This window comes from Oncorhynchus mykiss, chromosome 23 (assembly GCF_013265735.2).
Source record: "Oncorhynchus mykiss isolate Arlee chromosome 23, USDA_OmykA_1.1, whole genome shotgun sequence".
Classification (NCBI taxonomy): domain Eukaryota; kingdom Metazoa; phylum Chordata; class Actinopteri; order Salmoniformes; family Salmonidae; genus Oncorhynchus; species Oncorhynchus mykiss.
The window spans coordinates 44372679-44387077 of NC_048587.1; the positions used below are offsets into that span (position 1 = coordinate 44372679).

The following is a 14399-nucleotide window of genomic DNA, read 5'->3' on the forward strand; positions in this document are numbered from 1 at the left end:
GACCCCCCTTGCCCTGTGGATGGGGTCATTGTCATCCTGGAAGAGGCCACGCCCATCAGGATAGAAATGATTCACCATAGGTTGAAGGTGACCACTCACAATGGCGGTGTATTTATTGACGTTTACCTTGCCCTCTAAGGCAGGGTTTCCCAAATTCGGTCCTTGGGACCCCAGGGGTACACGCTTTGGTTTTTGCCCTACCACTACGCAGCTGAAATAATCAACTAAATATCAACTTTTGATAATTTCAATCAGTTGTGTAGTGTTTGGAGAAATAAACTTGAGGACCGAGTTTTGAAAATGCTGCTGTAAGGGGTTGAGTGAACCATGCCAGGAGAATATACCCCACACCATAACAGAGTCGCCAGAATCCTCATTTACTCAAGTGTTTCCTTAATTTAGTCAGTTAACTGTATTTTTCTAAGGTAATGATACAGTGACTTGCATTGTTCTGGTCGTTCATGTACTGTGTGTTCTGTTCTGTTCTGGCCTTACCTCCATTACAGTAAATGAGTCTGGGGATTATTCAAAAAAAATGTTGAGCTATAAGCTCTTTCTGACATCTGTGCAGCACAAGCTTTAATTCTAAGCAGTGGGGTAAATTGTAGAATTCATCATGTGGCATGCTGTCCAATAGGTTTCAAAGAGCAGAAAATGTGCACAATTTGGAATTCCAATGAAAAATATCGAAATTAAATTGAATATAGGATATGTTATACATCCTAAAGAACAATACCTAACATGTTACCATTTCAGTTTTGAAAAGTGACAAAAATGATTTACTTGTTATCACAGAAGTACAGTATAATATGGTAACTTCTTTCATTCCCCAAATATGACAGCAATAAACCAAACTGTTCCCAAGTAATCCACCCAGACTGAAAGTAGGCCAAGCTCAGCTCACTAGTTTCCAATAATATGTTTTTTTTAAATTGAGAGGAGGTTCTATATTTAACAATTTGCAGTAGCTACTGTACATTAAAATGCCACTGTATTAGAAGAGCCTGTGAGCGTATTGTATAATTGTAAATGTATCAATATTCATCACATAGACAGAATTACAAACATTGTCATAACATAGTGCATACAAATGCTTTGAATACTACTAACTAGAATTAATACACACCAAATTGTACTGAAATTGAATACAGTGAAGTTGGAGAAAATAATAATGCACTTACCTTGTTTTTAATATGTTCAAAAACTGTAAGATTTCTGAGAACTGTATCAACCTTAATGCCCTTAAAAACCTCAAGCCTGTGTGAGAGAAAAATAAAAGTAGAAGTTATTCAGAGTTAATTATTTGCATGTTATTTACATAAATCCGCCCACTGTAAATCCGGAAAAACACAGGACACCAACATAATTGCATACCTTTGAATCCTTTATGCATTTTTAAAAGCTTCAATGGATTCATGACTAATAGAAAATGAAAGGCCTCTCAAATAAACAAAAATAGTAGCGGAAAAGCACAACCAAAATGTTGACCTTTCAAAAAACAAAAACAGCAGCGACGAAGCTAGTAGCAGCAACTGAATATTGTGTTTTTACTAAAAACAACAAACTCTGCATCAAATAATCTTCTGGAGAAAATAAATACAATGCTAATATCAGGAGACAACTAAGTCACAAAGCACTGGCGTAAGGACTAAAAGATCGAAAACAGCAAGAGATGAAAACCTGGATTAGTCGGACCAAAGACATGTGGACAGGCCTAGTTAGATGGGTCAACAGTCACATTACGTCAAATAATCACAAATTTGTTGCCATTTGTTTTTTAAATCTGCTAAATCTGAGTACCCTTCCAAGAGTTTAAGAACAAAGGTGCAATTGCCAAACAAAGGTGCAATTGCCAAATGCTGTCGCATGTGTGTGTGGCCTGTGCCACACAAAACCAAACAGCCTGTGGCTAGTCGTGCTCACCAGTACAATCTAATTATTAGTACAATCTAATCATCCAACAGTTCGATGTGAAAGAATGAATTGCTTATTTTTATAGCACAAAAGTTTGTTTCATTATGGCACACAACAGTATGTCAATCCCACAAACCCCTGGGTTAACTAAGTGTACTACAGCACATGTACAGTAGATGTAGACCTAGTCTATTGTCAATGTTGTGTCACCTAGAATGACATTTGTTTAAAAAAAATGACAATATATTGTATTGACAATATATTGTATTTTCCTCCATTTTCAATGATTATTGTCCATAATTTCCTAAATTATCAAATCAGATTATGTTACTCATAATAAAAAAAATTCAATCGCTTTTTTTACAAGTATGTGGTAACCTCTTATGTGGTAAATCCACATTGCAATGAATACATGTTCATATAGAAAACTTGCTTTCACAATGCAATGCTCACATTACTTTTGATATGACTGCCTTCTCATTTATTAAAATACAATTTACTCATACTTAATCCATTTTCTCTAAATTGATAATCCCTTACCCGTTTGGTAAACCTATAGATTTTAAACTGTTGTCTGCTATATACATATGTGGACACCTACAGAACTAAAATGTATGTTTGTAAAGTATAAAGTAGGATATATACGGCAATGTACTATTATGGTTTTAAATCTGATATTGACAGGAACAGAAATGTACTGCATGTAACAAAAACATCCCTTATAGAGTAAGCATCCCTTAGCCCTTATATATATAATTATGGATAAAGTGACTAGGCAACAGGGTAGATAATAAACAGTAGAAGCAGCGTATGTAATGAGTCAAAAGATTTAGTGCAAAAAAGGGTCCATGCAGATAGTTAAACGGTTAACCAATAGCTACCTGGACTAACTATTTAGATGTCTTATGGCTTGGGGGTAGAAGCTGTGGTCCTTTTCAGAGTTGGTGCATAGGTACCGCTTGCCATGAGGTAGCAGAGAGAACAGTCTATGACTTGGGTGACTGGAGTCTTTGACAAATTTTAGAGCCTTTCTCTGACACCGCCTGGTATAGCGGTCCTGGATGGCAGGGAGCTTGGCCCCAGCAACTTGTATGCCAAGTAGTTGCCATACCAAGTGGTAAAGCAGCCACTCAAGATGCTCTCAATGGTGCAGCTGTAGAACTTTTTGATGATCTGGGGGCCCATGCCAAATCTTTTCATCCTCCTGAGGGGGAAGAGGTGTTGTCGTGCCCCCTTCCGGACTGTGTTGGTGTGTGTGGACCATGATAATTCCTTAGGTGATGTGGACACCGAGGAACTTGAAGCTCTCGACCTGCTTCACTATAGCCCAGTTGATGTGGGTGTGCTGGGCCCTCTGTTTCCTGTAGTCCACGATCAGCTCCTTTGTCTTGCTGATGTTGAGGAAGAGGTTGTTACCCTGGCACCACGCTGCCAGGTCTCTGACCACCTCCCTGTACGCTGTCTCATCATCATCTGTGATTAGGCCTACCACCGTCATGTCATCAGCAAATTGAATGATTGTGTTAGAGTCATGCGTGGCCACACAATTGTTGGTGAACAGGTTGTACAGGCGGGTACTATGCACGCAAACCTGAGGGGCCCCCGTGTTGAAGGTCAGCGTGGCGGAAGTGTTGCTGCCTATCCTCACCAGCTGGCGGCTCGTCAGAAAGTCCAGGATCCAGTTGCAGAGGGAGGTGTTTAATCTCAGGTTCCTGTGCTGAACGCTGAGCTGTAGTCAATGAACAGCATTCTTCATCTTTTTCGGTGGGGTTTAACTGCTGTTGGCATCCAATATGTTGCATTCCATTTCTGCTGTACAGTTGATAACCATTGCTATGAACCCTAAGAAGCCAACCTTACTGAAGCATATATCACTCGTTGGCCAAACCCCTGTGCTGGTACAGATCTACTACTACAAAAGGTATTTATGAAGCCCTTTTTACACCAGCCAATGTCGCAAAGTGCTATACAGAAACTCAGGCTAAAACACTAAACAAAAAGCAATGCAGATGGATAAAGTTGTGTCAACTTAATCCATCCTCCTCTACTTTCTTCTGTCTCAACACACGACACCGGCACTACTCTGACTCTGGTCCCCTCAACCTACCTCTTTTGTGCCGGTTACTTCCAATCGCCAGCATCGTGGGCCCTCCTACAGTTGACACACAACTTTATCCACCAAGACTACACAATCCTCCTGCACACGTCCCATATCTTGGAATCTCGCTCCTACACACTGCTGCAACATGACCACAAACATTTCATGAACAGCATTCTCACATAGTTGTTCTTCTTATCCAGGTGGGAGAGGGCAGTGTGGAGTGCAATAGAGATTGCGTCATCTGTGGATCTGTTGAGGCGATATGCGAATTGCAGTCGGTCCAGGATGTCTGGGATGATGGTGTTGATGTGAGCCATGACCAGCCGTTCAAAGCCTTTCATGGCTACAGATGTGTGTACTACGGGGCGATAGTCATTTAGATAGGTTACACATATTGTTTTTATGCAGATTTTACAATACTCGCATGAAAATCTGTTGCCAAGTGTATGGAAACCTAGCTAATGATCTACATTTTTTTTTATACATCTTCCATTTGGAAGGGTCTCATGATGCGGTTTACAGCAGCACTGACGGCTGTATTGACATGACAACTGCATCAGAGTTTTGAACAACCCTTCCTCCCATTTTGTTCCATGCTGACTGAAGACCTCGCTAGCGAGTAACTAGCTAACACTAAACACAGCTATATAAACCATGCCCCTCTTCAAACACGCCTTCTCTGATGTTGGTTACAAGGCGATACTAGTACTAATTAAGTAAGAGAATATAATGTTTTTTTGTTGTTTTGGCCACTCCAATACCTTGACTTTGTTGTCCTTAAGCCATTTCGCCACAACTTTGGAAGTAGGCTTGGGGTCATTGTCCATTTGGAAGACCCATTTGCAACCAAGCTTAAACTTCCTGATTGATGTCTTTAGAAGTTGCATCAATATATCTACATTTTTTCCCCCCTCATGATGCCATCTATTTTGTGCAGTGCACCAGTCCCTCCTGCAGCAAAGTACCCCCACAACATGATGCTGCCTCCCCCGTGCTTCACGTTTGGGATGGTGTTCTTCGGCTTGCAAGCCTCCCCCTTTTTCCTCCAAACATATCAATGGTCATTATGGCCAAACAGTTCTATTATAAAAAGTACGATATTTGTACCCATGTGCAGTTGCAAACCGTAGTCTGGCTTTTTTATGGTGGTTTTTGGATCCGTGGCTTCTTCTTTGCTGAGCGGCCTTTCAGGTTATGTCGATATAGGACTCTTTTTACTGTGGATATAAATACTTTTGTACCTGTTTCCGCCAGCATCTTCACAAGGTCCTTTGCTGTTGTTCTGGGATCGATTTGCACTTTTTGCACCAAAGTATGTTCATCTCTAGGAGACAGAATGTGTTTCCCTCCGTGAGCAGTATGATGGCTGCGTGGTCCCATGGTGTTTATACGTGTGTACTATTGTTTGTACAGATGAACGTGGTACCTTCAGGCATTTGGAAATTGCTCCCAAGGATGAACCAGACTTGTGGAGGTCTACAATTCTTAACTGATTTCTTTTGATTTTCCCAGGATGTCAAGCAAAGAGGCACAGAGTTTGAAGGTAGGCCTTGAAATAAATCCACAGGTACACCTCGAATTTACTCAAATTATGTCAATTAGCCTATCAGAAGCTTCAAAAGCCATGACATCATTTTCTGGACTTTTCCAAACTGTTTAAATGCACAGTCAATTTAGTGAATGTAAACTTCTGACCAACTGGAATTGTGATACAGTGAATTATAAATGAAATAATCTGTCTGTAAACAATTGTTGGAAAAATTACTTTTGTCATGCACCAGGACATCTACATATACTACTATATTTTATTAAGCACTTAATTTAAACTTTATTTTTTATTTTTAGATGGCCGTGGGGTGTTTTGGGATTTTGAGTTCCTCCTGTGTGCATTTTTGTTTTTTTTGGGACCAGTAGATGTCCCAACCGACTTGTCCCAACCGACTTGCCTAGGTTTTGTATGTCTATGTTTTGGCCGGGTATGGTTCTCAATCAGGGACAGCTGTCTTTCGTTGTCTCTGATTGAGAACCATACTTAGGTAGCCTGTTTTCCCACTGTTAGTTGTGGGTAGTTATTTTCTGTTTAGTGTTTGCTGCACCTGTCAGAACTGTTTCGGCTATTCTTTTGTATTCAGTGTTCAGTCAATAAATAATATGAACACGTACCACGCTGCACCTTGGTCTACACCTTCTTCTAATGAATGCCGTTACAGAACCTATATGCATTTTACAGAAACCGTATGTTTTACATTGGTTATCTTGTTATTAGTCCCAACCTTCTATCTCTTATCACCATCCATTTTGGATTTCTGTTTGCCATACATTTTTCAACTGTGCTGTGATGCTTCATAAAATTACTGAACCTTTCTATTCTCACAGCTTTGACAGATTGTAAATTAAAGATAAACATTTTTGCTAAAATAATTATATTATTGATTGATTGACTATGACTTTTCAAATCACCCAGTATTGCTATCTGCAGCGTTAGTTCTATGCAACTGTTACAATTCTTCAGCCATTCCTGGACCTGTGACAAAAAAGAGCCCCATATGGACAGTACCAAAATAAATGATCTAATGACTGCCTCCTCACAGCAAAATCTACAGAGCTGGGAAGATTGTATCGCCATTTATATACAATTCTATTGGTTGCAAGAAATGTGAATAATAATTGAAATTGAAAAAGGTTTTGAATCCGGCGGTTTGCGTGTCAATTCATAAACCATGTGCCATGGAATAGGTACATCAAAAATCTCTTCCCAACTATTTTGCAATTTATATGGCACAGCTGTCAATTTTTTGGTCCTTAAATTATTATTATTATTTTTTTAATTTATCACAATTTTCTTTAACCATTTATGTTTAATGCATGGCCCGACAGACAAGTTCCTTACTTTTTCCCCGTTCTACTTGCCTCTTCCATTTTTGTGGTAATGCTGCAATTAGTTGGTTGTAATTTTGGGTAGAGCAGACATTTCCATATGTCTGTGTTAGCTGCATGTGTGACATAACTCCACGAGTCCTATTTATGATATAATTTACAACAATTACACCTTTTTGAAACATTTTATCAAAAAATACGTTTTTTTTATCAATTAGTATACTTGGGTTTAACCACAATATTTGTTGTATTATTTGTTCTGTCTTTTCAGATGGATTAAACTGAAATTGCAACCAACTTTCTAAGGCTTTAAAAAAATGATATTTTGGATATGATTTCATTTTCAAACAACCGAAAGTGAGCAGTTGTAATCTGAATAAAGGTCATTCTTGAACATGTGGTGAGACATTCCTACCAATTTACTACAGAACCATTTAGGATTTAAGTATAACTTTTGTATGACTGATGCCTTTAGTGAGAGGTCTAATGTTTTAATATTTAATCATTCCTGCCCTCTGAATTCATATTCGTTATATAAATAGGCCCTTTTAATTTTGTCTGGCTTGCCATTCCAAATAAAATGGAATATTCTTTTATTCATATAATTTAAAAAGCAGGTCACTAGGTGTATGCAAAACCATAAGCAAATAGGTAAACTGTAATATGACTAAAGAGTTCATCAGGGAGATTTTTCCACAAATAGACAGGTATTTTCCTTTCCATGGTAGCAAGATCTTATATATTTTTGCTAACATTCTAAAAAAATGTATTGGACTGAGATCATTTCTTTCTTTCGGGATTTGTATACCGAGTATGTCCACATGCCCGTCAGACCTTTTTTTTTTGGTAAACTATACAGTAACGTAAAAGTTGCATTTTTTTAGTGATCCAATAAGTAATTCAGTACATTTATCATTATTTGGTTTTAATAGATCCTCTATGAGGCTGTGGAGGGATTCTAATTGTGGTTTAAAAAAAAACATGAATCATCAGCGTACAATGACACCTTTGTTTTTAAGCCACGGATTTTAACAGCTAACATCTCGATGGCAATAATAAATAGATATGCCAATAGTGGACAACCTTGTTTTACTCCTCTTGACAGTTTAAAACTTCTGAGATGTAGCTATTATTTACTATTTTAGACCTGGGGTTACAACAATAACTTTAACCCATTTTATAAGAGGCTCTAAAAATGTAAATATTCAAGGCATTTTATATAAACTCCAGTCGTACTTTATCAAAAGCCTTTTCAAAATCAGCTATGAAAACCAGGCTCGGTGTCCCTGATATTTCATAGTATTCCATTGTTTCCAGTACTTGTCTTATATTATCTCCAATGTATCGTCCATGTAAAAAACCTGTCTGATTAGGATGAATAATATCTGACAATATTTATTCAATTCTATGCATAATGCATTTAGCTAGAATTTTTGCATCCCAACACTGAAGTGTAAGAGGCCTCCAATTATTTAAACTGGATCTTTATATATACACCACTTGGATCCTGTTTCAGTAATAACGAAATCTGACCGTCTTGTTATGTGTCTGATAATCTACCGTTCATATAGGAGTGGTTAAAACATGCTAATAATGGTCCTCTGACTATATATTTTTTTAAAGTATACTTGTACTGGTATGCTATCCAGCCCTGGAGTTTTCCTAACCTTAAAGGCTTTAATTGTGTTATTATAATTTTTTATTTCACCTTTATTTAACCAGGTAGGCCAGTTGAGAAGAAGTTCTCATTTACAACTGCGACCTGGCCAAGATAAAGCAAAGCAGTGCGACAAAAACAACACAGAGAGATACACATGGGATAAACAAACATACAGTCAAAAACACAATAGAAAAATTGGTATAGTGTGTGCAAATGAATAAGGAGGTAAGGCAATAAATAGGCCAATAGTGGCGAAGTAATTACAATTTAGCAATTACACTGGAGAGATATATGTGCAGATGAGGATGTGCAAGTAGAAAGACTGGTGTGAAAAAGAGCAGAAAAACCAAAACAAATATGGTGATGAAGTAGGTAGTTGGTTGGATGGGCAGCTGTTCTGCCAGCTGACACTTAAAGTTAGTGAGGGAGATATAAGTCTCCAACTTCAGTAATTTTTGCAATTCGTTCCAGTCCTTGGCAGCAGAGAACTGGAAGGAAAGGCGGCCGAAGTAGGTGTTGGCTTTGGGGATGACCAGTGAAATATACCTGCTGGAGCGCGTGTTACGGGTGGCTGTTGTCTCTGGTGACAAGTGAGCTGATATAAGGCGTAAATTTACCGTGCAAAGACTTATAGATGACCTGGAGCCAGTGGGTTTGGTGACGAATATGTAGCGAGAACCAGCCAACGAGAGCATACAGGTCGCAGTGGTGGGTAGTATATCGTACTTTGGTGACAAAACGGATGGCACTGTGGTAGACTACATCCAATTTGCTAAGTAAAGTGTTGGAGGCTATTTTGTAAATGACATCGCCGAAGTCAAGGATTGGTAGGATAGTCAGTTTTACGAGGATAAGTTTGGCAGCATGAGTGAAGGAAATAAGGAAGGAAATAAGAAGCCGATTCTAGATTTAACTTTGGATTGGAGATGCTTAATGTGAGTCTGGAAGGAGAGTTTACAGTCTAACCAGACACCTAGGTATTTGTAGTTGTCCACACAGTCAGAACCGTCCAGAGTAGTGAAGCTAGTCGGGTGGGCGGGTGCGGGCAGCTATCGGTTGAAGAGCATGCATTTCATTTTACTAGCATTTAGGAGCAGTTGGAGGCCACGGAAGGAGTGTTGTATGGCATTGAAGCGCGTTTGGAGGTTTGTTAACAGTGTTCAAAGAGGGGCCAGAAGTATACAGAATGGTGTCGTCTGCGTAGAGGTGGATCAGAGAATCACCAGCGGCAAGAGCAACATCATTGATATATATAGAGAAAAGAGTCTGCCCGGGAATTGAACCCTGTGGCACCCCCATAGAAACTGCCAGAGGTCTGGACAACAGGCCCACCGATTTGACACACTGAACTCTATCTGATACTGTAAGTAGTTAGTGAACCAGACGAGGCAGTCATTAGAGAAACCAAGGCTATTGAGCTTTATACCTTTTGGAATTAGTGCTGCAGGATGAAAATTTCAGTTTGAAAAAAAATTGCCTTTGCTTTCCTAACTGACTGTGGGTATTGGTTCCTAACTTCCCTGAAAAGTTGCATATCGCAGGAGGTATTCGATGCTAGTGCAGTACACCACAGGGTGTTTCTGTGCTGGTCAAGGGCAGTCAAGTCTGGAGTGAACCAAAGGGTATATCTGTTCTTAGTTCTACATTTTTTGAGAGGGGCATGCTTATTTAAGAGGAAGAGGAAAGCACTCTTAAAGAACATCTAGGCATCCTCTACTTACGGGATTAGTGTGTGTGTGTGTGTAGGAAAGTAAAGAAATAAAACAACAGTAAAAAGACATTTGACAAAAGAGTAGCAAGGCTATATACAGACACCTGTTAGTCAGGCTTATTGACGCAGTATGTACATGTAGGTATCGTTAAAGTGACTATGCATATATGATGAACAGAGAGTAGCAGAAGCATAAAAAGAGGTGTTGGTGGGTGGTAGGACACAATGCAGACAGTCCGGTTAGCCAATGTGCGGGAGCACTGGTTGGTCAGGCCAATTTAGATAGTATGTACATGAATGTATAGTTAAAGTGACTATGCATATAAGATAAACAGAGAGTAGCAGCAGTGTAAAAGAGGGGTTGGGGGGACACACAATGCAAATAGTCCGAGTAACCATTTGGTTACCTGTTCAGGAGTCTTATGGCTTGGGGGTAAAAACTGTTGAGAAGCCTTTCTGTCCTAGACTTGGCACTCCGGTACCGCTTGCCATGCGGTAGTAGAGAGAACAGTCTATGACTGGGGTGGCTGGGGTCTTTGACAATTTTTAGGGCCTTCCTCTGACACCGCGTGGCGTAGTGGTCCTGGATGGCAGGTAGCTTTGCCCTAAAGTGATATACTGGGACGTACGCACTACCCTCTGAAGTGCCTTGGGAAGTGTTTTAGGGAGTGTTTGACAGTGATGAAGGTTGGTCGTTTGACCGCGGCCCCATAACGGATGCAGGCAATAAGGCAGTGATCGCTGAGATCATGGTTGAAAACAGCATAGGTGTATTTAGAGGGTAAGTTGGTCAGGATGATATCTATGAGGGTGCCAATGTTTACGGATTTGGGGTTGTACCTGGTAGGTTCCATTATAATTTATGTGAGATTGAGGGCATCTATCTTAGATTGTAGGACGGCCGGGGTGTTAAGCATATCCCAATTTAGGTCACCTAGCAGTACGCACTCTGACGATAGATGGGGGGGCAATCAATTCACATATGGTGTCCAGGGCACAGCTGGGAGCTGAGGGGGGTCTATAATAAGCGGCAACAGTGAGGAACTTATTTCTGGAGAGATGGATCTTTAAAAGTAGAAGCTCGAACTGTTTGGGCATAGACCTGGATAGTATGACAGATTTCTGCAGGCTGTCTCTACAGTAGATTGCAATACTTCTTGCATCAAGAAGTTCCCCCTCTATAATTTGGCCGTCACATGAGTCTTTCTGTACAGATGTTAATTTTAGCTTCGGTTAGCGGAGATGGAGGAGACTGACGCAAAAACATTTCCTTAAAAGTACTTTACTTCCTCTTTCAAAATTTAATTTGGTGAATCATTCGTGACTCCATCATTTGTAACAAGTTTCAATCTATTTTTTTTTGGTAGCATTTCTATGTTAAAGATTGAAAATTAATTTGGTGTATTTTCCCCATATTCCATCCAGTTCGCTTTATTTTTTATAAAATATTACACTGGATCTTTCTTGAATAAGTTCCTCCATTTCTTTTTGTTTTTCCTTTAACTTATTCTGTGCCTCTATGTACAGTTTTTATTGCTATCTAACTGTTCTGTTAGTCCTTCAATTTCCTTTGTTAATATGGAGTCTTTTGATCTAAATTGCTTTTGTTTTATAGATGAGTACTGAATTGCATTGCCTCTAAAGGCACATTTAAAAGTGTTCCATACAATAAGGGGATCTGCTGTACCTATGTTATGTCGGAAAAAGTCAGTTCTACATTCTTCTGTTCTAGTCATAAACAAGTTATCATCCAGTAGGCTTTGATTAAATTTCCAATATGCTCACCCATATGGAAATTCTGTGAGAGTAATATACATGCCAATTATGTGAAGATCCGACCGCATTCTGTCCCCTATCAACAGTTATTTTAACTTTTGGTGCCAGAGAGAATGACATAAGAAAGTAATCAAGACGACTAGCTTGATTAAGCCTCTGCCATGTATATCTCACTAGGTCAGGGAATTTAAGCCTCCATATATCCACTAATTCCAATATATCCATGACATTCATGATTTCCTTAAGTGCCTGAGGGTGATAGTTTGTAGTGTGATTTCCTTTATGGTCCATAGAGGTATTTAAAACCGTATTAAAATCCCCCACCATAATAATAGAGTCTAGTGTTGCTTGTAGAGTTGATACATTCTTGTATATATTTTCAAAGAACCTTGGATCATTATTATTTGGACCATAGAGATTAATAAGCCATATATGTTTATTGTCTAATAAAATATTTAAAATATTCCATATACCTTGATGATCTGTTTGGACAATTTTCACATTTGGAACAAAATTACTGTTAATCAATATTGTCACCCCTTTTGAAATTCTTGGCCATGGGAGAAATACATTTCGCCCCCCCAGTCCTTTTTCCACAAAACTTCATCTAAAATTGTTGAAAGCGTTTCCTGTAAACAATAGATATTATATTCCTTCTTTTTTTAGCCAGGTAAATACTGATCGTCTTTTCATATTATCTGCTAAGTCATTACAATTATAACTGGCTGTACTTATTTCACCACTTACCATAATGAGACACAAGTTTAAATTCTATTTATCAAAATATATGTTTTTAAACGTACCATTAAAAAGTAACATGATGTTTGAGTGTCTATATAGCTGTACCATGATATTTGCATTGCTACTAGGTAAACCTCCAATTGGCCCCCACTATTCCACCTGCTAAAAGTCCTCTTCATCCCAAGTTGGGTTGTTATCCCAATGCCCTGCAGACCACCCCCGACCACCCAGATCCCATAGCCCCGGAGAGACCGGGATCCATCCTTCGAAAAGAGCACACAATGCCACCCACAGAACAGAAGCAGATCAGAATATTAGGTTATCATTGGTGTATTAAAATGAGAGTTAAGGTGACGTCGCCTTGTCCCCTTAATAATGAATCCAAGTGTTTGACATGAGGGAGGGGACCAGTAACTTTATCATCAAACTTTATCAATGTAGAAGCAACAGTCATTATTCATACTTGGGTCATCATACTTTGATCTGGTTCCCTTCAAATAATCACGTTATGAAAAACATGATTGACTGTTCATGACCTTTAACCTGTTTAAAGGTCTTACTCCGGAGAGCGTGATCACACAGTTGTCCGGAACAGCTGGCGCTCTCATGCATGGTTCAGTGTTGCTAACCTCCAAGGGAGCATAGAAGGTATTTAGCTTGTTTGGTAGGCTCAGGACCCGCGGCTGAGTTTTCCTGTGTTATCCGTGATAGTTTGCAAGCCCGGTGTATTAGGATTCGATCTTGGTCCTGACGCTTTGCCTGTTTGATGGTTCATTGGAGGGCATAGCGGGATTTCTTATAAGCGTCCGGATTAGTGTCCTCCTTAAAAGCAGAAGCTCTAGCCTTTAGCTCACTGAGGATGTTGCCTGTAATCCATTGTTTCTGGTTGGGATATGTACATGTTCACTGTGGGGAATACTTCATCGATGCACTTATTAATGGATGAATCATCAGATGAATCCCAGAACATATTCCAGTCTGTGCTAGCGAAACAGTCCTGTAGCTTAGCATCCACCATATTGAACACGTGTATAGCCTAATGTGAAAACAGTGTAATGTCTTGTAATTTACAGAACTGTAGAATACTACATTTAAAGGGACATTTTGAAATGTTTTGCTATTAGATTAACTGGTTGTTAAAAACAACTAAATTGAGAAGATATCATGTTTTCTTTTGATGATTAAATCAATGTTCTCATGGTATTTTACAGTAAACATATGTTTTGGATCAATGGTTGTATGGTGAAAGATTAATGCACAATAAAAGGTTTTGAATATAAGACTTGCTGTACTGCAAGTGTTACCAGTTTGGAGTTTTGTACTACGAGTTTTTAAAATTCACCACATGCTTGTGAGAATAGCACCAAAGCTATGTAGAAACAAATGCCCTCAAAAGATTGACTGTGTCAATCCTAGAAAGTAACTAAAAAACATTACCGTAATGCATGATTCAAGGCCACTAAAACCATTTCTTACAGCAATTTCTACTCTAAAGTACTTGTAGACTCTAAAGCATATCTTCTCTTGAAATTAGTAAATAATCCTAAATAATCTTTAGCTAAACTGCAGCTCCAAGAGTCAACAATAAAGTGAAATTAATCTCCATAGACGTGCAGTAA

General features: G+C 39.0%; 1 protein-coding gene across 9 annotated transcripts in view; it reads right to left on the minus strand.

Annotated features, from left to right (window-relative positions):
- Window positions 1-14399, minus strand: part of LOC100301649 (calcium-activated potassium channel subunit alpha-1) — a 208472-nt gene that overhangs the window by 72621 nt on the left and 121452 nt on the right. For all 9 annotated transcript variants that reach the window (XM_021581131.2, XM_021581123.2, XM_021581121.2 and 6 more), the window contains exon 6: window positions 1182-1257. In XM_021581131.2, the coding sequence (XP_021436806.1) occupies window positions 1182-1257 (76 nt within the window). The remainder of the gene's footprint in view (window positions 1-1181; window positions 1258-14399) is intronic.